The sequence below is a fragment of the Urocitellus parryii genome, chromosome X (assembly GCF_045843805.1).
Source record: "Urocitellus parryii isolate mUroPar1 chromosome X, mUroPar1.hap1, whole genome shotgun sequence".
NCBI classification, from domain to species: Eukaryota; Metazoa; Chordata; class Mammalia; order Rodentia; family Sciuridae; genus Urocitellus; species Urocitellus parryii.
The window spans coordinates 44,435,080-44,461,831 of NC_135547.1; the positions used below are offsets into that span (position 1 = coordinate 44,435,080).

A 26,752-nucleotide genomic window follows, 5' to 3' on the forward strand; every position below is an offset into this window, starting at 1 on the left:
TGGTAAATTTGTTTAATAGTGACTTAAGTTAAATCTAAGGTAATAAAACTACGTGATTTTGGGGAGAATACAGGAATTGGTCTTAAAATCACATCATGACCCTGTTTAGGAATTTCTCTTAGTGACCACTGGGATTTTCTTTTACAGGTCACCATATAAAGTAAATAGTTTCCAAGTATGTGACAGATAAATGCTGCTCACATTGGTCTCCCAATGTGGCCTATTTTCCTTGAATCATAGATAAAGAGCAGGCAATAAGTCTGTTGGATTTTGTTTTTCCTAAAAGCAAGTAGAGAATTCAGATGTATTTGCTCTTCTCTCCCTTTATTCTTCCTATACTTGGAAGGGAAAATAATGAGGTTTATCTTTTCCATCTTCTTCCAAGTAGTCTGGAGTCTTTTCCCAGCTCTCTTTGAGTCCTCTAAGCTGGGTAGGGGCACCAAAGAGGAAGTAAGAGGAAAGTCAGAAAGATACACATATGATTTTATTTTAGTAAACTTTTACATTCTGACTTTAGAAGTAGTCTTCAAAAGGTTACCACTAAATCACAGACCTTGCAAAACTGCAATGTATTAATTTAACCCTCAGTTTCAATTCTTTAACCTACAAGGAATCAAAATGAAATCAAATTTCAAAACAAATGATTACAGTGAAGTTTAAGCCTTATAACAACTGAGAATTAAGAATTTAAGTTGATCTTTTTTTTAATGAGCTAATGTTAAAAAGAAGTAGAAATTCTATTAACCTCTGGACTTTAGAGTTTAAAAAAATATTGATTATGACTCTTCCTACAGAATCAAGATTACCTCCTAAATGTTATTCACTATAAAAAGAAAATTATGAAAGTCGAAAAGCAGCTTGATTGTCAGTAGTATCACTTTCCATCTTCTTTAACTCATGTGCGTGTTCAAAGACATGTAGTAGAAGAAAAGGAATCACTCTATTTCTAAATCTGTAATAAATTCTCTGTGAAAACATTTAAAGAATCTACATGATTTCACATTTAAATTTAGAGTTCTATTAATCACCAACAAATTAAGGTGTTTTCTGTAACTCACTGATCTGTATACTTACAGCAATTTATAGAGAAGTTTAGCAGAACTCTAAAGGCTGTCTGTCATCAGTTAATTTTGAACATTAACTTGTTCACATGCCTGAAGCTGTTACACCAAATATTTTAAAATTAGAGCTGTGCTGGATGAAAAATGACCCACAAAAAGAACTTGAGAAACAGAGAATGATAAGGGGAAGGGGAGCGAGAAGAGAGAGATTTTTTTATCTTTGAGACAATTTTGCAGCCTAAAATTTCAGAAAGCAATGGGAAAATAGAATCAGTTGTTCTGCTTAATTGCTTTCTCTACTTGCATATGAATCAACAGTATCAAGTCTACAATTCAGCTACTACTAACATTATATCCTCAGTAGTTATCATTTGCAGAAAGGATTCAATTTTACCTAAAGGGAAAAATGAAAACAAAAAACCTAACTGGAAAAAAAGGGTAGGGCCTGTTCTTTTACACCTTTGAGTTAACAATGAATGAAAACAAATAGAACTAAATCTAATGAAGGCACTATAGTAAACAGCAATCCACACTTTACACACACCCCTACTCTACCCCACCCCCGCTTCAAGAAAGATTCCCACAAGGAATTAAGAATTATGCTATGGCCCTTTAGAAAAAGTAAACTAAGAAATCTTAACATTAAGAAGGGAACTAAGGGGCTAGGGATATGGCTCAGTGGTAGAGCACTTGCCTGGCATGCGTGAGGCCCTGGGTTTGATCCCAAGCACCACAAAAAAGGGGAGGGGGACTGAATTATGATCTATACACATGTACATAACAAACTACTTGTCAGCAGTACCATGAAGTAAAATCTCCTAAAAAGTACTAGTCTTTGAAAAAAACCCACTTAACTACCATAAAGTTTAAATAGTCAAAACATTTACTTAAACCAGTGGTTCTTAAACCAGAATGTGCATCAGAACAGCCTGGCACTGGTTGAAAAACACAATGCTGGGCTACTCCCCCAGCGTTTCTGACTCATTGGGTGTGGAGTGGGGCTGATAGTAAGCAATCCTAAAAATTTCTCAGGTGATGCTAAAGTTGTAGTTCCTGGGACCACCCTCTGAGAATCACTGGCCTAAGTTACTAATGGTATATCAGCACAGCCCTAACCAAAATTTTGGTCAAGATGCATGTAAACCAATAAGGATAGAATAATGCTTAGAAAGAACACTGATAAATTCATCCTTATTACATCAAAACATCAACATCTGCTTCATGGTCTTCCTCAGTCACTTTCAAGGACAGCACTTCTTCATTAAGGAAGAGCCCACTAAGCCTCTCCTTCCGGGCCTGCCTCTGCTCCTTCAGCTGCCTCTTGCGAAAGGCCTTCTGCTGTAACTTCCGCTGCTTAGATCGTTTCTGTCAAAGTAAAAAGCTCTAGATCAATAAGGTTTACTTCTTGGAATATCCACCCCAAAGTGTTTTTTATAGCTCAATATTCTCCTTTCCCAATTTTAAGAGATGTTCAAGATTCTCCTTTCATTGCATTTGACCAGCAACTCTTCTGACCTTCCAGGAAGGGCTGATACTTGATCATTTGGGCTAGCTATGGATAACCAGACACTTATTAAGGCACATTGGTATCAATGCATAGTGAAAACAAAATTAATACTAGGGGACAAAATGAATATAGAATGTAGAGAACTTTTCATAAATCTCTACCACTTATGCTTTTAAGGAAGCTTGAACCCAAAAGCACTAACAATTTTTATAATGGCTGGGAAAGAATCATGCCTTTTTATATTAGCCAAATATCATCTTAAAACCCCATTAGAACCCCAGTGAATAATCCAATCTTCAATACCAGGGAACTAATGCAAAAAAGGAATGGCCACATATCAAGAGAAATCCTCTGGCAACCAACAAAGCTGGCTATGTTTCTGCTACTTCGTTAAGAACCAGGAAAGAAATCATTATGTATCTTTAAGTCACCACTGAGTTCTCAAAGAGTTAAAGAGATTCTCTTTCCATCTTTAAATTGGTTCCAGACTGTATCACTGCAAGGAACCAAATGCTCCTGTTAAGCCTCAGAACCATTCCATATACACTTAAATACTTTCTGTTTTTAAAAGTACCCGATATTATTATAAAGGATTTCTATAAACAGAAATTACAGAAAGCACTATTACATGTCTAAATTATCTAAGAAGGAACATTCAAGGTTAAAACATCAAGAAAACATTTAACACACACAAAAGACATACACAACATTTTTAGGAGCAAATAGACAGCAACATCAGCAACATAGTGAGATTCGCTCAGTAGTGAGTTGCAGTCAATATTGCAATCTTGAGAATTACTCATTATTTCCATTAATATCTTATTTAAGACAGACACAAAAATCAAATAAAATTGAATGTGAATGACTGTGGGTCAAAAGAGTACTTCAAAGCACTCAGCCTAGAGTGCTCTCTTTGACAGCAGAGCATCCTGCTTGTTCAATTAAAACCCAAACCCACAGGCATCTAGATAGACAATTTTCACTGTTCAAGAAATTTAAATGAAGAAGGACTAATATTAATATTGAAAGGTAAAGTTTTGTATTGATTAGACATTTTACTTTTGAATCCCGAATCCGCTCTGCTGCACTTGCAGACAGGTTGCTGTCACTGTGTGCTCGACTCATGTTGGCACTGGAGTTTGAAGCAGAGTTTCCAACACTGGACCCACTGCTGCTTGCAGAACTGACCATGCTGGCACTGCTGCTGCTGGCACTGGCACCGCTCACTCCACTAGTGCTTGCACAACTAAAATTGCTTCTCTTCCAGGCCTCTCTCGAAGGCCGCTGGCGAGGACTATGCTCCTTGATATAGTTTCTGACCTTGGGACATGAGGATGAAAAACAGCTTAGTGTTATACCTTGATATTTGACTGTCAAGATACTGGAGGGGAAAAAAAATCACATTGTCCTTAATAAAAAAAAAAAAAAAACTGTCAAAAGTGCTACAAATGTATAAATAAAGTAGAATAGAAGGGCAACAGAAACCTTTAAATTTAAAACAATTACCCAAAAAATTGACTGTTTGAAATGCTAGAAAAGTATAATCAGTGAATGAAAGGCTAATAGAAATCAAAACAAAGCACAATAGATGTGTTTAATCATTTGTAAAATCTCCACTTAAGATGACTTAAGTAAATTAACAATTGTATTTATGATCAGGGTATTTGTTCCTATACTTTAGTGAGGGGTCAATGGTACCTATCTTCAAATGCAAAGCAGCAATTTAGCATAATAAATAAAAAGGGCTGGAATGTAGAAAATTATATTCTATGTCTATTGAGAGAAAAATCAAAATGAGAGAAATTTTTCACAGATGATAAATGCAAAATAAACCAAAAGGAGAACATTAAAATATTAAGTATTCATTTAGCCATCTACTAGAGAAAAAGGAAGCAGCAAAGACTATAATTAGAAGATACCAGAAATATAAGTTTCAGAACGGCAGAGGGAATAGTCATTAGATTTCACCTCAGTCAATTACTCCATAAGACTACTCAAAGCCCTCAGCTAATATATTTACTAAAGTATTGAGCTTGTTAATTAGTATGTTTATTCTGTCAATTCATCTTTTATAAATTGAGTTAGAATAAATCTATACCTTAGCTTAACCACACCTTATATAATAAAACTAAGTTTCAAAGCCTTTATAACTTAACAGCAGGTTCTAGATCCAAGTTGACCAGAAAAGGTACTACCAGGTGAGAAGTACATAAAACCTTTTAAAAGCACATGTTCTCCAATATTACCATTATTTTTTTCATTTTCTTCTTCTTTTCTTTGTGGTGCTAGGAAATGAACCTAGATCCTTGCATATGCTAGGCAAGCAAATGTTCTACCTCTGAGCTATATCCCCAGTCCCATCATTTTTTAAAATACCTTGGTTTATTTATTTATTTTTATGTGGCGCTGAGCATGGAACTCAGTGCCTCACACGTGCTAGGCAAGTGCTCTACTACTGAGCTACAACCCTAGCACCCCCATCATCATTTTTTAAATATTACAAATCACAACAGTGATTTCTCAATGTATATATGCATGATTATTCATTTTACATTTTATAAGATGGTGGCATTTTCAATAGGCAAACAAACTGTATTAACATACCTGCTTCAGTTTTTCATCTGTGAGACAGTTAAGTTCAATGATAAACTCACTGTCTGTAGGGGAGATTTGAGCAGAAGGATCAATGATTTTAATAATATCAAGTTGCTCGCGAAGGCCCATCTCAGTACTGACTTTTCGGCTCAGATACTCAATATATTCCACCTATATGATGAAAAATTACAACACACAATATCAATGCTAAAACCTCTGGTCCTTCAATATACCAATTATAACGTATCTTATGTATCAGAAACACTTAACATTATATTTGGTTCCCGAAAAACAATTAAAGCTCAAATTCAGACTTACTAAACAATCCATATTTACCAAGTGGCTTTAAATAGGAAATAAAATGGGCTTCACATATTCTCCACATATGCTTTCAGTTAAGCATGTCAACATTTTTACCTGTTCATCATTTGTCATTGCACTCCAAGGAAGTTCATCTAAATTTTGGTGCTTGTTTTTCTTTTTAGGAAGCAGGCAAGGTGAACTTGGAATACTGGGTATGACATCAGAAAGTACATCACTTCCACTGGCAATGTCACTGCCTGGTAACTTTATAAAAACAAGGAAGGTAGGAGATAGGGAAAGCAAGATTTTTAAAAACACATTTTGAATATCACAACAAATTTCATTCATTGATTAAAAGTTACTTTTACATAAAACTAATGGTAAATATACCAATCACAGAACATAAATTCAGATGTACACCTAACTTATACACGGCAGCATAATCAATATTCTCTTTGCATATATATATATATATATTCACTTATTCAATAAAATATGTTTTCTGAAAGTTTAAAATCATAATCAAAACTTGTTAAAGTGCTAACTTAAGAGACAATCATCATTAAGGAGCCGGACGCAGTGATGTACATCTGTAATCCCAATGAGTTGGGAGGCTGAGGCAGGAGGATCTAAAGTTCAAAGTAAGCCTTAGCAACTTGGCAAGGCCTGAAGCAACTCAGTGAGATCCTGTCTCAAAATAAAAAGTTAAAAACGGCTGAGGATGTGGTTCAGTGGTTAAATGCCCCTGGGTTCAATCCCTGGTATCCCCCCAAATCATTAAAGATTTTTAATTTAGAGTGCCATTGTTACTAGGGCCCAAACAGCAATAAATAAGAAGTACTGGTCTGAATATTGGGAGATCTGAATGAGCTGTCACTCACTGGCTTTTTGCCAGACGTTTCTAGTCATATTGCCAACAAAAAGACAAATAAACCATGGTTCTTGTCCTTAAGTCCATGTTAACAACCTCAAGAAAATTTAAAAAATTCAAAATATGAATTGCCCTAAAGCAAGAAATTTTAAAGACCAGAAGTACTAAAGAAAATAGAAAAATAGAAAACAAAGTGTAGACAAAAGAGAAATAAAAGCAAGCCTAACACACAGCAAATCAAACCAGCTTAAGGAGAGACAAACAGCAAAAATACATGCCATAATATTATACTGCCTGTTAAAAAAGAGAGGGGATTTAATCTTCATAGCTTTATTAATGTACACTTAAAACCAAAACCGTACATATCAAATGTATACAATTCAATGCATTTGAAAACATACACATACCCAAGAAACCATCACCACAATCAAAGTGATAAGCATATCCCTCACCTCTAAAAGTGAGAATGGATTTAAATAAATGTATTTAACATATATGTCAAAAAGAGAAATCAGGGGCTGGGGTTGTGGCTCAATGGTAGAGTGCTTGCCTAGCAAGTGCAAGGCCCTGGGTTTGATCCTCAGCACCACATATAATAAATAAGATATTGTGTCCAACTATAACTAAAACATAAATATTTTTTTAAAAAGAGAAATCATTTTCTGCTGAAGTAGCATGTAACAATTTTCAAAGATATTGTTTTCATGTTTACAAGGTACAAAACAGCACATTTTTGTTGTTGTATAGTGTTTGCAACTAAACCTGAACTGAGTGATTTCTAGGTTTTTGAAGTTACCAAGAGAAGAGCTTCTTCAGTTACAAAAACTATCACAATCATGTATTTGAACTCCTATTATACGCACAATATAACAAGCACAGGAGATTCAAATGAGTGTAAGTTTTGGTCCTTACACAAAAACATTATACTCCAGTTGGGAAGATAATAACACCCAAATATAACAGAGCACAGGATGAATGCTAGGCCTGAGATGATAGGTCATTCATAGAAATACTTAGCAGTGAGTTGAAACTCCAGGATTAAAGTTATGGAGACCTGTGAGGGTTTTAAAGATGGGAATTGGGAAGTCAATTATATAGAAGAGATTGGGTAAGGCCACAAAAATGGGATCAATGACTATAATTGTGATATTTAGAATGAAACTGTTAGGGACCATTTTTTCTACATCTCCATAAGCAACTAAATCCTACAAACCATATTTTCACTATGATAGTCATTGATGAATCCAATACTAGTGTATAAGTAACTTCCAACAATTTGTAGGACTTGTAAAAATCTCATTAACACTGCTTGAATCGTTCACCCTTATCCCTAATGTTATCAAGCCAGTGCTATAAAAGGATGATTGCTGAATACACACACGAAGGTCATCTCTTTTCCAAGCTTTATTGGCAAAAATGAAAAAGCTCTGCTATTTTTTCATTGATTTCAAAACTTCAAATCACAACGTTACATTAGAGATCTCCCTAGAGTCTCCAAACACAATGAGACCCTCCTTATCAAATGAAAGGTCTCCTGTATTTCAAGTTCCTTCGATAAAGAAGGCAGAAAAAAATAAACACTCAAAATAGCTATATTGGGCTGGGGTTGTAGCTCAGTGGTAGGGCGCTTGCCTAGCATGTATGAGGCACTGGATTTGATCCTCAGCACCACATAAAAATAAATAAATAAAATAAAGGTACTCTGTCCATCTACAACTAAAAAAATATCTTAAAATACCTATACTTTCAAAATCAAGAAATTTTCTTTAATCTAAGTTTTCAGAGAATATCTCCTAGGCGCCAGACTATATGAAATGTGGTTAATGCCATTGATTTCAAAGGATTATTGACAGAACTTTAAATTAGATAACATGCCTGACACATAGATGATACTCAAAAAAGAGATGTATTTTTAAAAACTTCTTCCATCTCTGGCCATGATTTAAGGTAGCATAAATATTCAGGGAATACTATATGTTGCTAAAGTGACTAGGTTGAGTTTCACAAGGAGGTATTTCAGAATGACAGAAGGGGAAAAGGAAATGGCATTTCAGGTAAAGAGAATAACTTAATGAAATCACAGATGAAAATATAAAAAGGCAAGTTGAAAAACAATACAATTAAAACAAAATCAATGTTAGGGATTTGAAAGCTCAAAAGAAGAACCAGAAGATGTCCAGTGACATATAGAAGTTGGCCTATAGCATCATGTGATGAAAGCAGTCACCAGGGAAAATTAGTTAAAAAGTACTATGGGGACAAAATAGTGAGAAAAGTTTGGAATTAGGATGCTCTTGTTATGATTGAGGCCTGGACTAAAGCAAAAATAGAAAGAAAAAAGGGAATAAATAGGAAATTTTTTTTAATGAAAAACAATTTACAAAGCTGTTTGATAACTGATGAAAGAATAAGGAGTCAGATGTTGAGACTAGAAGAAAACTGGTAATATTTCAAGGTCATATGAACACCCATGGTGATATTCTCAAAGACTTGAATAGTTACAGGAAGAGAACTGAAGCAATCTTACAGATCTTGTAATCCAACACCCTCTTAAAAATAAGGAAAAATGACATCCAGAGAGAGGCATACAACTAGTGGCAGAATTCGAAATTGACACAAGTCCAGTGCTTTCAACTGTGCCAGACAGCCTTGCCTTGGATGCAGTTTGGAATGAGAGAACACAATTTGGTATATTGAGAGTCTGTGGTGATAATGGGAAAAACACAAATGTCCTTTGAACAGACAATAGCCATTTTTCACTATGCTATAAAGACATATCACAAAGCAGAATTTATTTTTTCCTATGGAAACACTATACTTGGAAGTGGCATCACTGACCAAGGATTCAGCATTAGATAACAGGTTAATATTAAATAATAAGGTCATCCAAGTGGAAATGTCATGTGCTCAATTGGACATACGGGATTAGAGAAGCAGTTGTACAGCAGAATTAATTGCATGGGCTCCTGTATATTTATTAGACCAGCAGTGTTCCATTTCATAACTGATAATATATTTCAGAATAAAAATGTTTAATGAGTCCTATCCTATATTTTTCAGGGATAATATTTGGTATATTTATATTATAATCAGTAATTGTGACATATAAGGAGAATTAAATCAAAGCTCTGCCATATTTTCTGCAGGATGCAGCAGAATTTTATGAGTAAGCTCATTTCTGTAACAGCTGATGTGTAATTTCAGATTGCACCTCTAGGTTTCAATTGTGACAGCTGAATTACTCTGTAAATTTTCTAAGCTCTCCTGCCCAACAATAGAAATAATTTCTCAAGCTCTAAGACTAGTCAAATATATCTTCAATAATGAAAGGACTGCAAGCAATGCAAATGATCAGTAAGCAAAATGCACTGATGCTACCTCAAATGCTAAGATCTGCTTTATTCTAAGGTTCAAATCTTGCTTTATCAAGAAGTTAGCATTTCTCTTCCTAGAGAATCTATGAATCATTTTTTATTTATTTTTATTTTAGTAGCAACTGAAATATCTAATGTTAAAAGAAAGATTTAAACACATATGCTTTTTAATCTCAACAGAGGTAATATGAATTTTTAAACTATAGTAAACGATTTTTACTTTATATTATTCCTAACATATAATTTGTAATTATCCTCTTGGACAATTTACTGCTCATCATTATGAGGCCCCACAAAAATAAGACAGCATTTCAAACCTTTCAGCATATTTAAATAGTAAATATCCATGGTAACAGAGTACCCATACTCCAATTTCAGAAGTGGGAAAACACATTACTAAAGCAGACCTGATTTTTGTTCCAACATTTTAGCCACTAATGTACATTAACTGTGAGTAGTTGTGGATGGATTTCCACTCTAATCACTCATGAAATGAGTGAAGAAGCCAGCAATTAAAAATTTTAAAAGCCTGCCACATTGTGACATTATAGATGATAAGAATTCTAAATAAATCATATGAACTAAGCAGAAAATATATTTCCCATAATCATCAGGGCTCTATCTGATTATACTTTATTAAGAATCCTTGAAGTATGATTTTAAATACAATTTACACACTTAAAAATGAGATTCTAAAGTATAAAAAAGACACACAAAAATTATCACTGTGGTGTTATCTGTAACAAAAAATTGAAACAGAAGTAAACAAAACATTTTCACAAGTTCTGGCATGTCTAACAGCAGGAATATCATGTAGTCATTACAAAATGTATTATGAAGAACATGGAAAAATTCATACGTTAAATAAGAAAATATTACAAAATTTTATCAAGAAGAAAGAACATTTCCTAACTCCTTCTATGAGGCCAGTGTTACCTGATACCAAAGAAAAACAAAGATAAAAGAAAACCAGAGACTAATATCCCTTATGAGTACAGATGCAAAATTCCTTAAAAAATACTATACAACTGTGTCCAGGGGCTGGAGTTAAGGCTCAGTAGTAGAGAGCCTGCCTAGCACATATGAGGCACTGGGTTCGATCCTCAGCACCACATAAAAATAAATAAATAAAATAAAGGTATATGTCTATCAACAACTAAAAAAAAAAAAAAAAAAACAAAAAAACTATATGCAGAAGCACATTAAAAGGACTATACACCGGGTTGGGGATGTGGCTCAAGTGGTAGTGCGCTCGCCTGGCATGTGCAGGACGCTGGGTTCGGTTCTCAGCACCACATAAAAATTTAAAAAAGATGTTGTGTCCACCGAAACTAAAAAATAAATATTAAAAAATTATCTCTCTCTCTTTAAAAAAAAAAAAAGGACTATGCACCATAACCAATTAGGATTTATTCCAGAAAAGTAAGGGTAGTTAAACATGAAAATCAACCAATGTAACACTACCAATTCTATTAATAGAATTCCAATCAATTCTATTAATAGAATGAAGAAGGAACACATCATCTAAAATGATGTAGAAATAACATTTGATGAAATTCTATACTCTTTCATGAAAAAAATTGTACCAATTGGAACAAAAGATGAATTCCTCAGTATGATATAGGGTGCTTATGGCAAAAAATAAATAAATAAATTTCTCCCCTGAGATGAGAAAAAAACACAAGATCCTCCCATTCTCATCAATTCTATTCAACACTGTATGATCCAGCCAGGGCAATTAAACAAGAAATAAAAGATATCCAGATTGGGAAAAAAGGAAGGAAAAACTATCTCTATTCACAGATGACATGATGTTAAATGTAGAAAAACCTGGAGAATCTATACAGGGAAAAAACTATTAATGCTAACAAACAAGTTCAGCAAAGTTGCAGGATACAAAATCAGTATACAGAAATTAATTAGACATCTTTAAACATATATACACTTGCAATGAACAATCTGAAAATGAAATTAAGAAAATGGTACCATTTATAATAATGGCACAAAGAATAAAGTATTTAGGAATACATTCAACCAAGGAAGTATAAGAGTTAGGCACTGAAAACTCTAAAACATCACTGAAAGAAATTAAAGGAGATGTAAATAAAGACATTCCATCTCATTTCTTGGATTGGAATATTTAATACTGTTAAGATGTCAATACTCCCCAAACTGACGTATGGATTCAATGCAATCTCTCTCAAAATTCCAACTGCCATTTGTAGAAATGGATAACCTGGTCCTAAAATTCATATAGAATTGGGAGGGACCTCCAAAAGCAAACCAATCTTTATAAAGAAAAATAAAGTGAGAAAACTCCCACTTTCCATTTTGAAAGCTTACTACAAAACTGTAATTTAAACAATGCTGTACTGGCGTAAGGACAGACACACATATTAATGGAAAATAATTGAGAGTCCAAAGATAACCCTATTTTGGATAGGGTGCCAAGACTGTTTAATGAGGAAAAAATAGTCTTTTCAACAAATGGTGCTGGAACAACTGGAAATCCACATGCAAAGGAATGAATTTGGACCTTTATTTCATACTGGAAAGAAAAAGTAATTCAAGATGGATCAAAGACCTAACTTAGTATAAGAACTAAAACTCTAAAACTCAGAGGAAAACAGGTGAAAATCTTAATGATACTGGATTAGTCTACAAATAAATTAGACTTCAAAATTCAAAATGTTTACATAAGATACTATGAAGTGAATAGAAACTATCAAGTGAAAAGACAATCCACAAAACAGGAAAAAATTTTGTAAATTATATACCTGATAAAAGTTTAGTAGCAAAAGAACTCTTAGAACTAAAAGATAGCACAATTTAAAAAACAAGTAAAGGACTTAAATAGAACAACATCAAAGATGATGTACAAACAGTCAATAAGCACAGAAGAAGTTGTTCAACACAATTAGTCACTAGAAAAATATAAACAAAACTCACAAGAACATAACCACTTCACACCCAATAAGACACTATAATCAAAAGAAAGAATACCAAGTGTAGGCAAGAATGTGGAGAAAGTGAAACTTTCATACACTGCTGGTGGAAATGTAAAATGAGGCAGCTACTCTGGAAAACATTGTTGGCAATTCCTCAAAATGTTATCATATCAAGTCTTAATAATGGTGACCACAGTGGAGTGAGACTTTGAGACTTTTAACTTCATGTCATTCTGCATTATTTGATTTTAAGAATTTTCTGAAATAAAATATCTGATTCCTGTTTTGGAATATCACTTCAAGTATTCAGTTTTCAAATATAGTAAGCATTCAAGCTTATTTGTGGAATAAAACATTTGCTGTACGAAAGAAGAGCTCTTGGAATGTTATTGCCTTTTATAATCAGTAAAAAGGATGTAGGGAAAACATCATCTATATTTTCTGATAGACTGTACTCATTATGAGGCAGCATTTTCAAACAATTTGCCACAAAACCATTTTGTATGGTATACATGCCATGAGAAAAGTGTCAGGTGAAAAAAATGTCTACAAAGAGAATACAAAATGAGAAATTATATTCCATTTCTGATAACAAAACCAAAAATTATGTATTTATGGTAATAATGGTTTATGGCATTAGATACATAAGGTGACACTGATGTGTGTCCTATGAGGACAAAAGGCTATCTATTACAAAGCAGGGAAAATAAATGTGCCTGGATTCATGCACAGAAAAGTACTGATTATTTTGTAAACAAAAACCTACAAAAGGGGCTGGGGCTATAGCTTAGTGACAGAGTGCTTGCCTAGCATGTGTGAGGCACTGGGTTTGATCCTCAGCACCACGTAAAAACAAACAAATAAAATAAAGGCATTCTGTCCATCTATAACTACAAAATTAAAAAAAAAACCTACAAAAGGATTATCTATAGCATCATAAGGCTAAAGGATATATTTGCAAAAATAAAAAATACATATTTCATTGAATTCTCAACCTTAAAATGTGTTGTCAAAGAATTCCCAGATCTGGAGATTGTAGAAAAACTTACTTTGAGGTAGAAATAAAAAAAAGAAAAAGAAAAATTGCATTTGTATTTATATAGTAATAATGTCAATTAAAGAAAAAACAAAGCTGGGCATGGTGGCACACACCTGTAATTCCAGTGGTTCAGAAGGCTGAGATAGGGGGATTGCAAGCACAAAGCCAGCAACTTAAGAAAGACCCTGTCTCAAAATGAAATATTAAAAACCAAAAGTGCTGGGGATGTGGCTCAGTGGCTAAGTGCCCCTGGGTTCAATCCCCAGTAAGGGGGCAGGGAGATGACCAAATACCTACCTGCCATTCAAATTCACTATCTGACCAATCCCAGTAAGTACTAATAGAAGAAGACACATCACTGCAGACACTCCCCTCAGGGAACAAATCAAAAGAAGTGAAGTCTTGATCATCTAACAGGGAATAGCAATCATCTTGATCTCCAACAGAAACTGATGAAAACAGCTCCTCACTGCATTCTGAGCTGGCAACACTTGTTCCACACGAAGTTAGGTTCCACCTTTAAAAACATAACATAAAAGAAATCATGACAGCGACTACAGTCCACACACTTTGAAGTTATTAATAGGAAACATTTATGAGGAATGTATTTTTAGGTAATATATAAGTGTGATTATTTTTAAAAAGCATTTACATTTTAAGAAAATATACTAAAATATTTATGAGTAAAATATGTCTGGGATTTGCCTCAAAATAATAAGAAAGGAGTTGGGGAATAGGTTAGAAATATAGATAAAGCATGATGCCATATGTGAAAAATTGAAGCTGGGTGATGTGTACAAAAGGTTCAGTATACTATTTTCTTTTATAGCTGTCTGAAAAACTTTATTTTAAAACAAAAATATATTTAAATTAGGAATGAAGTAGAACCTTCTTCCAAAACAAAATATATAACACAGTGGGTATGACTAAGCCTTGGAGTCAGAATGAGTACAAATTCTTGCTCTGTCATCATCTGCTAGCTCTTTGATCTTAAGTAAATCACAACCTTTCCAAGCCTACGTCCTCATCTTTAAAATGGAGTTATTGTGAGCAGTATATAAGAATGCATACAGAGAATTTAGCACACATAAAAAGTGCTCAATACATGACAGCTATTATTACTAAATTAAAGGACAAGGACAGCCAGTTCGTGGCAGAGAAAATCACCAACAACGTACACAGGAAGAAGTTTAAGAAGTGGTTGTTATATTTAAATAACTTTTATATATTAATGTTACACAGGATCACTGTAGAGATGCTGGAATAAAAAAAGAGTAAATATGTTTAAAAGGTCCTATAGTTCCACTATCCAGCAACAGCTAGCCTATAAAATTTTGTAACTGTTTTCTAGATGCATATATATATTTTTTACAGAATTGGCAATTAGCCTACGTATACATATATGTGTATACACTGAATATTATATACTGAACATTTTTCTAAGCACAAGTTGAATATCTTGTTTACACTGAATATTGTTTATACTGAATATTATATACCGAACATTTTTCTAAGCACAAGTTGAATATCTTGTTTACACTGAATATTATATACTGAACATTTTTCTAAGCACAAGTTGAATATCCCTTACCTAAAACATTTAAAACAAAATGGGGACCAGAATTGTTTCCATCATTTTTAAAATTTTGAATTATTTGCATATACATAATGATATGTATTGGGGATGAGACCTGAGTATAAAAATGAAATACATTTGTTTCATATACACTGTAAACACATATCCTGAAAGTAATTTTATACAATATTTTTAATGCACCTATTTTTTTTTGTCTTGAGGTACTAGGCACTGAGCTATATCCACACCCTCTTTTACTTTTTATTTTGAGACAGGGTTTCACTAAATTGCTAAGGCTGGCCTCAAACTTGCAATCTTCCTGCCTCAGGCACTGGAGTAGGTGAGATTAGAGGCATGTGTCATCACATGCAGGTAGTGCACCTGTATTTTGACTGCATTCCATCACGTGAGGTCACAGTGGAACTTTCCACTTGCTATGTCGAGTTGCCATTCAGGAAGTTTCAGATTTTGAATTTTTACATTAGGTATACTCAACCTGCATATTATTTGAAACTATTTTAATATCAATATAATATTATATTGATTGAATGAATCATAACTTATTTACCTTATTTCCCCAATAACAGATATGTAGACTGCTCTCTGTTTTTATATATTACACATAATACAGAGATAAGCTTTTTGTTTATAATTATTTATCCAAACATCAATACTCCCAGGATAGACTGCTTGAAAGGTAAGTACTGAGTCAAAGAATATAAACACTCCTAAGGGCCACAGTACATTTAGTCAAATACCTTTTTGAAAGGCTGCATCAATTCATATTCCCCAAGGCAACATATAAATATGTTAATTTGGGGCTGGGGATATAGGACAGTGGTAAAGTACTTGTCTAGCAAGTGGAAGGCCCTGGGTTCAAGCCACAGTACCACAAAAAAAAAAAAAATCAAAACTGAAATAAGGTTCATCTCACCATAACCATAACAGCAAAGAAATCTTCATTTAAGAAAACTTTTACCTATCTCCTGGGACAGAAATATTTTATTCACATTTTTATTTGATTATCAGGATGATCAAAACTTTAAATATGTATTAGCTATTTTTCTAATGGTGTTTTTCTATGTGTTAAATGTTTTCATCTATTGATTTCATGAATTCTTCATGCATTAAGAATATTAAGATTTTTTTCATGTACTATTTGTTAAAGGGATTTTGGGGTTTGCCTGTTTTGTTGTTGTTTTATGGTCTTAAAAATCTATGAAATTTACTGGGCATGATGATGCATGCCTATAATCCAAGGCTCGAGAAGCTGAGGGAGGAGGATTGCGGGTTCAAAGCCAGCCTCAGCAACTTAGCAAGATCCTACGCAAGCGATACCCTGTCTCTAAATAAAAAATATATAGGGGGCTGGGGTTGTGGCTCAGTGGTAGCATGCTTGCCTGGCATGTGTGAGGCACTGGGTTTAATCCTCAGCACCACATAAAAGTAAATAAATAAAGGTACTGTATCCATCTACAACTAAAAAACAAAGTTTTATATATATATATATATATATATATATATATATATATATATAGAGAGAGAGAGAGAGAGAGAGAGAGAGAGAGAGAGAGAGAGATAGCGCTCGCGCGGGAAGTGGCTCAGTGGTTAAGTGCCCCTGGGCTCATTCCTGTTACCACTCCCCCCCCCAAAAAAAAAAACGGTATAAAATTTGTTTTCTTTTGTAAATTTCCACTAGTTTCATACCATTAATGAGATAATGAGATCTTTTTCATTGCTTTGCTAGTAGAATAGGGAATTAATTCTGAAGATAATGATTTAGTATTTCCAATACTAATAAGCTACTGAACTAATGGCTTCCTGAAGAAAAGCCTATTATTTATCTATTATTAGGTTGTTCCTCATCCTTCATTAAATCCAGATTTTTTGAATTATAAAATTTTTTAACTTCCTTCTCTGCTTTTTTTGAAGTGGAAATTGAATTCAGGTGCACTTTACCACTGAGCTACATCCCCAACCTTTTATTTTTAATTTTGAGACAGAGTCTTGGTAAATTGCTGAGGCTGACCTCGAATTTGAGATCCTACTGCCTCAGCCTCTGGAATCTCTGGGATTACAGGAGATGACACCACCCACAGCCTTTCCTTATTTTTCATAGCTAACATTAAATTCAGAAGTTCATGATTTAACAAATTTGGAAAACTCAAAAAATGTATGGTATCTATTTCTGCTGAGCTGACAGTAGAGTTGAAATGTGCAGGAGCCTGTATAGACACACTCAACTATTACAGTTCAATAAATAAAAAGCACATGTTGATAATTTGTTACAAATCTATCATTCATCTAAGAATTATAGAATACTATGTAGTATTACTTAGTTTCATTGTATCCTTGCTGTGTGGGCAGTATCCTCATTTAAAAAAATTAACAAACTAGTAGATCTAACCAAATTGCTCAGAGCTTGCAATAAAAGCTCTAAACCTCAATCATAAGTGCTCTCCTAGACACAGTAAGCCAGTTACACTGAGCAAACTATTTTCTCTTCAAACTGCTTGTCTTCAAATTGCACATGACTTTCCCCCCTTTATTCATTCACCCATTCAACAAACATTTAGTCAGTATCTTCTGTGTGCCAAATACAATGTTCACTGTTAGGAAAAGCTGTTAGATAATTGTTTTTTAATTAGAATTTCTTTTCAGCTTGTAAAAATTCTGCTGAAACGTATTTCCCTCAATGAGTAATAACATACCTTTTTAAAAAGCTATGTCACATTTGATAATCTAACCATTAGTTTACTGGAAAGTTAGGGATTTGCATGGTTTTGTGCCCTTACCATAAGGCAAAATTAGTATGTTTCTCAGATTTATGACTATGTAACAAGGTTCTAGATATTCTCAGAAGCCTCTGTCTTTTTTATTATCAGTAGCAAGTAAACTGGGCTTTTTACTTTACAAATCATTTACAAAATAGAAAAAAAAGTATTTTTATTACTAATGATTTTTTAAAAATTCTTTATCTTCTAATTTATAATATTGTTTTATTATTATTTTAAAGCAGTGTGGATAAAAACATAGCAAGAAATACTTTTATCCATTTCTGATATGAGTATAAATTGATATAATCCTTTTGAAAATCAATTAGTAGTATATGCATACCAAAAGCATTAAAAAGGTTCATTCTTAGCAGGGTTCGGTGTCACACTCTTATAATCCAACCCACTTGGGAGACTGAGGCACAATGATTACAAGTTCAAGACCAGCCCCAGCAACTTAATGAGACCTTGTCTCAAAATAAAAAATAAAAAGGGCTGGGATGCAGCTCAATGGTAGAGTCCCATGCGCCCAATCCCAAGTGACACCCTCCCCCCCACCAACGAAGGTCCGTACCTTTGGACTCCATTAATTTATATTCTAGGAAATCTATTCCTTTCCCCAAATAGAAATTTAGAAAAAATAAATTTCAAATATGTCAAAAATATCATTTATATTGGGCTGGGGATGTGGCTCAAGTGGTAGCGTGCTCGCCTGGCATGCGTGCGGCCCGGGTTCGATCCTCAGCACCACATACCAACAAAAATGTTGTGTCCACCGAGAACTAAAAAAAATAAATATTAAAAATTCTCTTTCTCTCTCTTTAAAAAAAATATCATTTATAATAGCAAAAATGGGAAAATAAATGACCTTAAAACCTGGGGAATAACTGTCATATCTCAATAACAGTATTTTTGTAATCATTTAAAAAATCACATTTTCAGATGATTTGTTGAAAAGGAAAACATTCATCTATATTAGTGCAAATAAACAAATCACAAATAGTATATGTGGCCTGATAGTGATTTTTAAAAATTACATAGGTTAAGCATCACTAATCTGAAAATCCAAAATTTGAACCTTTCCAAAATCCATTCAACTTTTTGAATGTTGACTTGACACAACAAGTGGAAAAAAATTCCACTCTGACCTTGTGATGGGCTGCAGTCAAAATACAGGCACACTAAAAATAGTGTATAACATTACCTTCAGGCTATGTGTATAAGACACATGTGAAACAAATGAATTTTGTGTTTACTCTTGGGTCTCACCCCCAAAATATCTCATTATGCACATGCAACTATTCAAAAAAAAATGAAATCTGAAACACTTCTGGTCCCAAGCATTTTAGATAAGAGATACTTAAACCTCTATCTGTACAGAGAAGGGACATTAAAAGTAACATTGAAGTGTTGACAAATTGTTAACTCTGGGAAAAGGGATCATGAGTGGTCTTCATAGTTTTAATATGCCTTCAATTTTCTATTATGAGCTTTTATAATAAAAATTTAACTGTGATTCACTTTGACTGTTCTGACAGCTTTCAATGAATGTTCATCGTAGGCGTAGCACTGAATCATTCAAATTTACAAGCTCTTCCATCTTATTCACTAAGGGAAAGCTGCCTAATACTAAGGTTCTAGATATAACTATAACATTACTCTCAAAGGAGACTTTCTCCAAAAAGTGTACAAGAAAACATGTTGACAAGAACTCCAATGAAATGGTGTTTAACTCAATAACTAGGCTTCCTGCCCCAATTTTTTTTTAATTTAAATTTTTTTAGTTGTAGTTGGACACAATACCTTTATTTTATTTATTTTATGTGGTGCTGAGGATCAAGCTCAGTGCCTTGTACATGCTAGGCAAGTGCTCTTCTGCTGAGCCATAAGCCCAGCCCCCCAATTTTAATTAAAAAAAAAGACAAGAACACTTCTTTGCAAAGTTTTTCAGCAAGAATATACAGATAACAATTTTCAGCTGTATTTTGATAAGTAGCTATTTAAATGTGGAATAAAGGAAAGGATGTCCACCATGTACTCATTCCTCTGTAGTTCTTTCCTCTTTCAGGTGGATCTCTCAGGATGAGAATCCAGCCAACAGGCACTGTCAAAGTCAAAACTGTCAAGCTGATCAAGGTCACTCCAAATCCATGCTATACATTCTTTCTTAGAGGACAGTCCCTCATCATCATAAGTATTCATCTTTGAATCCCTGACAGAATAGTCACCCCACTCTGCTTCTCCTTTGGATTCTAACAGGTCATCAGGGTTCCAATAGGGAGTAGATGGCACAACCCACTTCTCTATTTCCCATAAGTTTCCTACTGTCCTCCCAGCTACCTTAATTGTCTTGAGATCATTACCCATCTTCCTTACTCCTTCTACTGTCTTAGAAGTTAAAAAAAAATCCTGTGCCATTTCTTTTTTTTTAAGTATTTGTTTTTAGATATTGATGGAACTTTATTTTACTCATTTATATGTGGTGCTGAGAATCGAACCCAGTGCCTCACACATTCCAGGCAAGTGCTCTACCACTGAGCCACAACTCCAACCCCTCCTGTGCCATTTTTAAGGTCAATCCTTCATTTGGGCTTCTGAGTTTACCGTATCTATCTCCACTCATCTCAACCTCTCTTCTGTTTTCAACTTCTCCCTTTCTACGGCCTGCTCCAAGGAAGCTAAAATATCTATTATTGGAAAAGAAAAACTAAATAAAAAAATTTATCATCCATTCCCTGCTAGATTTATTGAAAAACTCCCACTCTTTCAGCCATTAGAACCTGTGCTTTTACTACTATCACACTACTAGAAATTCTGTTGATTACTCTATTATGGTTTGGATATGAGGAATCCCCACCTGGCAAAGCTCCTGTATTAATGCAGGAAAATATTCAGAGGTGAAATGGCTGAATTGTGAGAGCTGTAACCTAATCAGTACATCCTAATTTGAGTGAGCTAGGTGGTAACTGTAGGCAGGTGGAGTATGGCTAGAGGTGGGTCACTGGGGGTTAACTTCCCTGTGATCCCTTCCTCTGCTTCCTGGCTATCATGAATGGAGCACCATGTCCTTCCATCATGAGGTTCTCTCTCACTTGGGCCCAGAGCAATGGAGTTGGCCCAAAACAGACTGAACCTCTGAAACCATGAGCCCAAATAAACTTTCCCTCTAAGTTATCCTTGTCAGAAATTTTGGTCAGTGACAAAAAGAGGACTAATACATACCTCCAAGTCTATTATTTCTAGCTTGGAAATTTCTCCAAAGCCTGAGCCCCATTCTCATTTTGTCTCAAGTCCCTAACCAAATTCCTCCAATTTGTTTCTCCCACCTGTAACCCACAGTTCTTCTGCACCTCCAATTCTACACCTAGATAGTAAAACTGTGTGTGGTATAAAAGATACACAATAGGGGCTAGGGATGTAGCTCAGTGGTAAAGCATTTCCTTAGCATGTGTGAGACCCTAGGTTCAATTCCCAGCACTGCCAAACAATAACAAAAAAGGAAACACAATAGTATTGGAATTTTTCTGCTTAATTGTGGTTGAAAATGGGGCTCTAAAATCTCATCACTGAGTAACTGATTTATTCAATAGTTCATTTCATACCCTGCAGGTAAGGTGTACAAAAAGTAAGGCACTGTCCTCCCACACACTTTTCACAATTGTTTAATGTCATAGTACTAATGCAGTCCTGAAGGATGAAGAGAATAACATACTTCGTAGTTAATATTAACTTCTGTCATCTCACAATTTAATCATAGGACCTATCAATATCATGAAAAATTTTCCAATCTGCTAAATGACATCTGATTTTGGAGTGGTTGCAGCAGACATAGCTAGTATACAAAAAAAAAAAAAAGTCCTGATGCTAATTCAAGAGAAAAACACCATTTACGTCAGAAAAACCCTGTCCCAAAAACCACAGAGAATGCTTTGAAAACATGCCCACACAAATTAATATTATATATATATAAAAACACTGACATTTCAAGTTTCTTTTTAAGTCTTAATTTTTTAGCTAATTTAAATTTATTCTATTTTTCCAAAATTCTAGAAAAACTCAATTAGTTCTTAAAATTCTAAAAGATGTGATTTCCCTCCTTTTTTTTTTTTTTTTTTTTTAAGGTAATGTCTCCTATGTTGCCCAGCCTGGTTTTCTGGTCTAAGTTCTGGTTAGGGGACAGACAGATGAGGATGGTGGAAACATGAGGTTAAGAGAATAATTCTATAAAATGGGCTCACTGTGGTGACCCCACATGCTTTCTTTGCCAAAAAGCAATTTTGCCTGCCTGGCCTAAGTGGACAGGATATGTCACATTCCTCAATAAACTACCTGTTATCTGTAAAGAAATGTAAGCAGGAAATATTGATAAAATATTGATAAAAAATATTGATAAAAAGAACCCAAGTTACTTTGAAGGGAAACTTTTGTGACCCTCTTCACAAATCAGATCCTAAAAGATAAGGATAGTTCCTCCTGACCATAAAACATGTAAAAATGATTAAGAGTCCAATTAAAACCACTCATCACAAGCCAGGGTATCATAGAGTTGTCATGCAACAGGCACTTGAAAGTCTGATGTCAACCTGCTGTCAGTCAAAAGTCAAGAGGTGGACCTGGGCGGGACTCTCTGGAAACTTATCTGGGATCCCCAATAAAACTGGAGTCCAGGAGAGGCACATTGTTCCTCTCCTTTCTGAGAGGACCCACTCCCTCCCTTGAGAGTTTCCCCTTTCCCTTTTCGTATCCCTTCAATAAACTCATTCCTGTTACTCTGAGTGGCATGTCTGAAATCTTTGTGACTAGATTAAGAATTAGGGTTTGAAGGGTGGGTCTTCATGCTGTCTCAGTTTTCTGGAAGGCCCCAGCTTCATAACATTCTGAGCTCAAGTGATTCTTTGCCTCAGCCTCCACAGTAGCTGGTACTACAAGAGTACATCACCATACCTTGATAGAAAATGAAAATTCTTCAAAAAAATGGTTATGTCCCTGTAATTTATTTTCTACTGAACCTAGATCAGTGACACACCAACCTATATCAAACATGATTCTAATGTGCACACATGTATTCAAACTTAGGGACCAGTATTAGTTCCATGACTCTCTTGGCTAATGAAGATTAGAAATAGAGCTCATTCAAGTAAATGAGTAGGCACAATAGTCATAATCACAAGGTCCTTATCAAGGGCATTAATTAAACAATCTCCCTATTTTCTTACCGATAATAAGGAAGAAGCCAATTAAAGGTAAACCAAATATCTACACACTGACAAGCTTTCTATTTTCAATAAAACTTGTTTTACAGTGACTAAACCCAAAGCAGAATTTTAGTACTCGACTATTCACATCTGATTTTTGGAATGTTGCTTGAATTGGCAAATGATGTGATATGAAGAAAAAAAGTGACGCATACAACTCCAAAATAAAAGAACTCCCTATATTAAACTTTGCCCACATAGATGATTTAGCTGTTTGCTTCTCCCTGAAAAGAAATGGCTGGAAGCATATGGTTCTCTCAAACACCATCTTGAAGAGGGGTAAGAAGGCAGAACATTCCAGAAGGAGAAAAGATTTAAAAAGCAAGGTAGCCTAGGGCAGAAACATCATCTGCTATAAATATTGCTAATTCTGTTTCTTCTACTTTCTCTTGAAAAGAATGCAGAGTATTAGATCCCATGCTACCATTCCAAGCCTTGTGAAAAATACAGTAGAAAAGGGAGAGTTAAAAAAAAAAAAAGCAGGCAGTGCTAGGTGTGGCACACCCATAATCCCAGCTACTCTGGAGGTTGAGGCAGGAGGAGTAAAAGTTCAAGGCCAGGCTAAGCATTTTAGGAAGACCCTGTCTGGGGCTAAAGATGGGACTCAGTGGTCCTGCACTCCTGGGTTCAATCCCCTGTACTGTAAAAAAAAAAAAAAAAAGGCAGTAAGAAAAAAAATAAAAAATAAAGCTTGACTTAGACAAACTTGGCCTTGACAGGAACCTCCTTTCACCCTCACTGCCCCATTCTGGAAAACAGCCCTGACCTTTTTACAGTCTTTTAAAGGGGAAAAAATACAAGGAAATAATGGGGAGGAGGAGGAACAGAACAAACTGTAAGAAACATATTATTCTCACTGCTTCACTCCCCATAACCTCCACCAGTTTTGGCAACAGTGACCCTCAAATTCTGCCCCCACTTCCTTGCCCTCATCATCAGAGCCAGCTAATTCTAAAATCATTTAGCTTTCCTGGGTATGTAACTTACTCCACTACTGCAAAACTTGAATACCAAATATATGCAAAGGCATTCTTTTATATTATTTTTCAAAACAAATAACCTTAATACTTGATTTTATCAATTTTACATTCATGTTAGTTACATCATGGTTAAACAGGCTTCTGTGAGTCAGTCTAAGAAACTACAATGACCATTGATAATCCTAGATCCATTGGTTCTGATCCAAGTTCCATCACTGGCTCCAAAGGAGTAGTCCAGGTCTGACTAGGCGTTTCCCTGATTAGGAAAGGTTTTGTGACCTTCAAATCAGTCTTTTTCTCTCTGAGCCTCAGTTTCTTCATTTTTGCAATAAAAACTTGGAATAGTTGTAAAAAATTTACTGCCATTTTGTATTATGCTGATGTTCTGAAAGAGTATTAAAGCATCTTTGTTTCCACAGACTATAACTTTCTTTTAGATAAGAATCATGTTTTATGGTAGAGACTCAGTAGATCTAGATTGATTTAAGTGGGTAGGAGGGAAAATATACAAAACACTAAATTGTGGATGGATTTGATCAAACTCACATAGTAAACTTGGATCAGAAATAAGAACTAGACTACTTACTTCCAGTATTTTCTACAGCTGAACCCTCTCAAGTCCCTTTTACACATTCTCCCAGTCCTTTGTATGCCTATCTCAAATATCCTCAGTTATTAAAAGTTGAGGCTTATATCTAAAACATCCTCAAATCCCCCACAACGTTTGATGTAACACTTAAGTACTTTCGTGGGAGAATTCTCCAGAACACTGCCTTCCAATAAAACCAGTTAGAAGATGCACCCTCTGAATAAAATTTGTATAAACAAGTTCATTTTAAGCCTTGCTCTAACCCCATACTGAGGAAGCAAACGAAGGATTATGTTACATGAAGGAATCTTCCAGATTTTAAGTTTTATACATTTTGGCAGGGCCTAAAGCGCTCAGGCAAAGAGTTCATAAAGGAAGGGGGGGTAGTTTTTACAGCGCTCCGCTAAAAAATGGGGGAGGTGGATGGGAAAATAACTATTAAGACAGGTTAAAAATTGGGAAAGAGAAGGTTCGAGCTTCAAAAGTGCCACCTTTCAAAGATCCATGGATTGATTTTTGAGCCACCCAAAATTCACTCTATAGCGTACCGGAAATGGAATGGGTTAAACTTTTGCAGATGGATGGAAACAGGGGAGCATCTAAAAATCAAGGGTGGGGGTTTGAGATTCGCAGGGTACAGATGGGGAGGTGGAAGGGAAAAAGCAGGGGGCAGGAAAACAAGATAACGCTGTTGTCAGAAGATGAATGGGGGAAAGAAACCTAGTAACGCCAGTGGGAAGGAAAATCAGAGGGCAGGGGTGAAAATAGGGAGGAGGAGGAGGAGGAGGAGGGAAAGAGCCCGGGAATGAGCGCTGGTCGAAGGAAGGTGGGGGAGGGGGCCATTGGAAGCTCAGCCTCAGGCAAAGGACCTGAAAAGCTGCTGGGGCGCGACCCCGCGTTCTCCAGCAATAGGCAGCGATATGGGAAGTCCACCGCTGCCCTCGGAGGCGGCTCATACCTGTTGGTATGGAAGCGGTGGAGCGGGTCGGTGCGATGGCAGGAGGACAGCTGGCAGCCAAAGTCGCTGATGTCCAGGCAGCCTGGCTCCTCGCTGGGGCAGGTGCCCACGCCACGAGGGGGTCCCAGGAGCGGGAAGGGCTCCTCCGGGGTTAGGAACTTCTCGTAGGAAGTGGTGGCCGACGCCTCGTCGGACATGGCTGGAGATTGTCCGGCTTGGACTCCTTCTCTGGCCCTGGGCTGTTCCCGCGCCCTCCCCTGCCCCCACTCTAACCTGTCCGCTGTCACCGCAGCTCCAGGGTGTGCCCACCGCAGCTCGCTGGCGGGCTGAGCACCGAGGTCCCCGCTGCTCAGGGAGTGCGGATCTGTGTGAAGAGGCTGCACGAGGGCAGAGAGGGTCGCCGGCCACCCAGTCGGCGCCCCAGTGGCCTCTGCAGCCGCAGCCTCCGCCGCTGCCGCTGCCGCTGCCACTGCCACTACCCCGCCCAGCCAGTCAGCGCAGCGCCACCGCCCCGCTTGGGCGGCCCCGCCCACTGCGCTCGCAGCTTGCGACTGCTGCAGTCGGCCAGACGCCGTCCAGTATAGGAAGAGCGGCGGGAAGCCGCTCCCCTTGCCCCCTGCTGGAGCGGAGGAGCAACTGAACCTCCGCGGGCCACAGCCCCGCGTGGCCCGCCCCGCCCGACGCGTGGAATCAGGGATTCAGGGCTTTGGAAGGACTGACTCAAACCAGCCTCCTCCTCCACTTTCCCACTCGCACCTAAGCAGCAACCGCAGCCCTGAGAAAAGGGACTTGGCCAAGGTCACACCGCGGGTGCGTGAGAAAGGATTCATATGTCCTTGTTCCCAGCGTACTCGATCATCCTGTCTCAATTCAACAAGTATTTATTAAGCTCCTGTAGCGTGTGTGCCCAGCACTGTGCAAA

The 26,752-nt window shown here is 36.1% G+C and overlaps 1 protein-coding gene across 1 annotated transcript; it reads right to left on the bottom strand.

Annotated features, from left to right (window-relative positions):
- Window positions 1-342: 342 nt before the first annotated feature.
- Window positions 343-26,286, bottom strand: Fam199x (family with sequence similarity 199, X-linked). Its single transcript, XM_026402877.2, has 6 exons — window positions 25,831-26,286; window positions 13,996-14,215; window positions 5,581-5,730; window positions 5,173-5,334; window positions 3,628-3,888; window positions 343-2,426 (listed from the first exon to the last, which is right to left on the bottom strand). Exons 1-6 carry the CDS (start codon window positions 26,025-26,027, stop codon window positions 2,256-2,258), a joined length of 1,161 nt encoding a protein of 386 aa, XP_026258662.1. The 5' UTR covers window positions 26,028-26,286; the 3' UTR covers window positions 343-2,255.
- Between the last annotated feature and the right edge of the window lie 466 nt (window positions 26,287-26,752).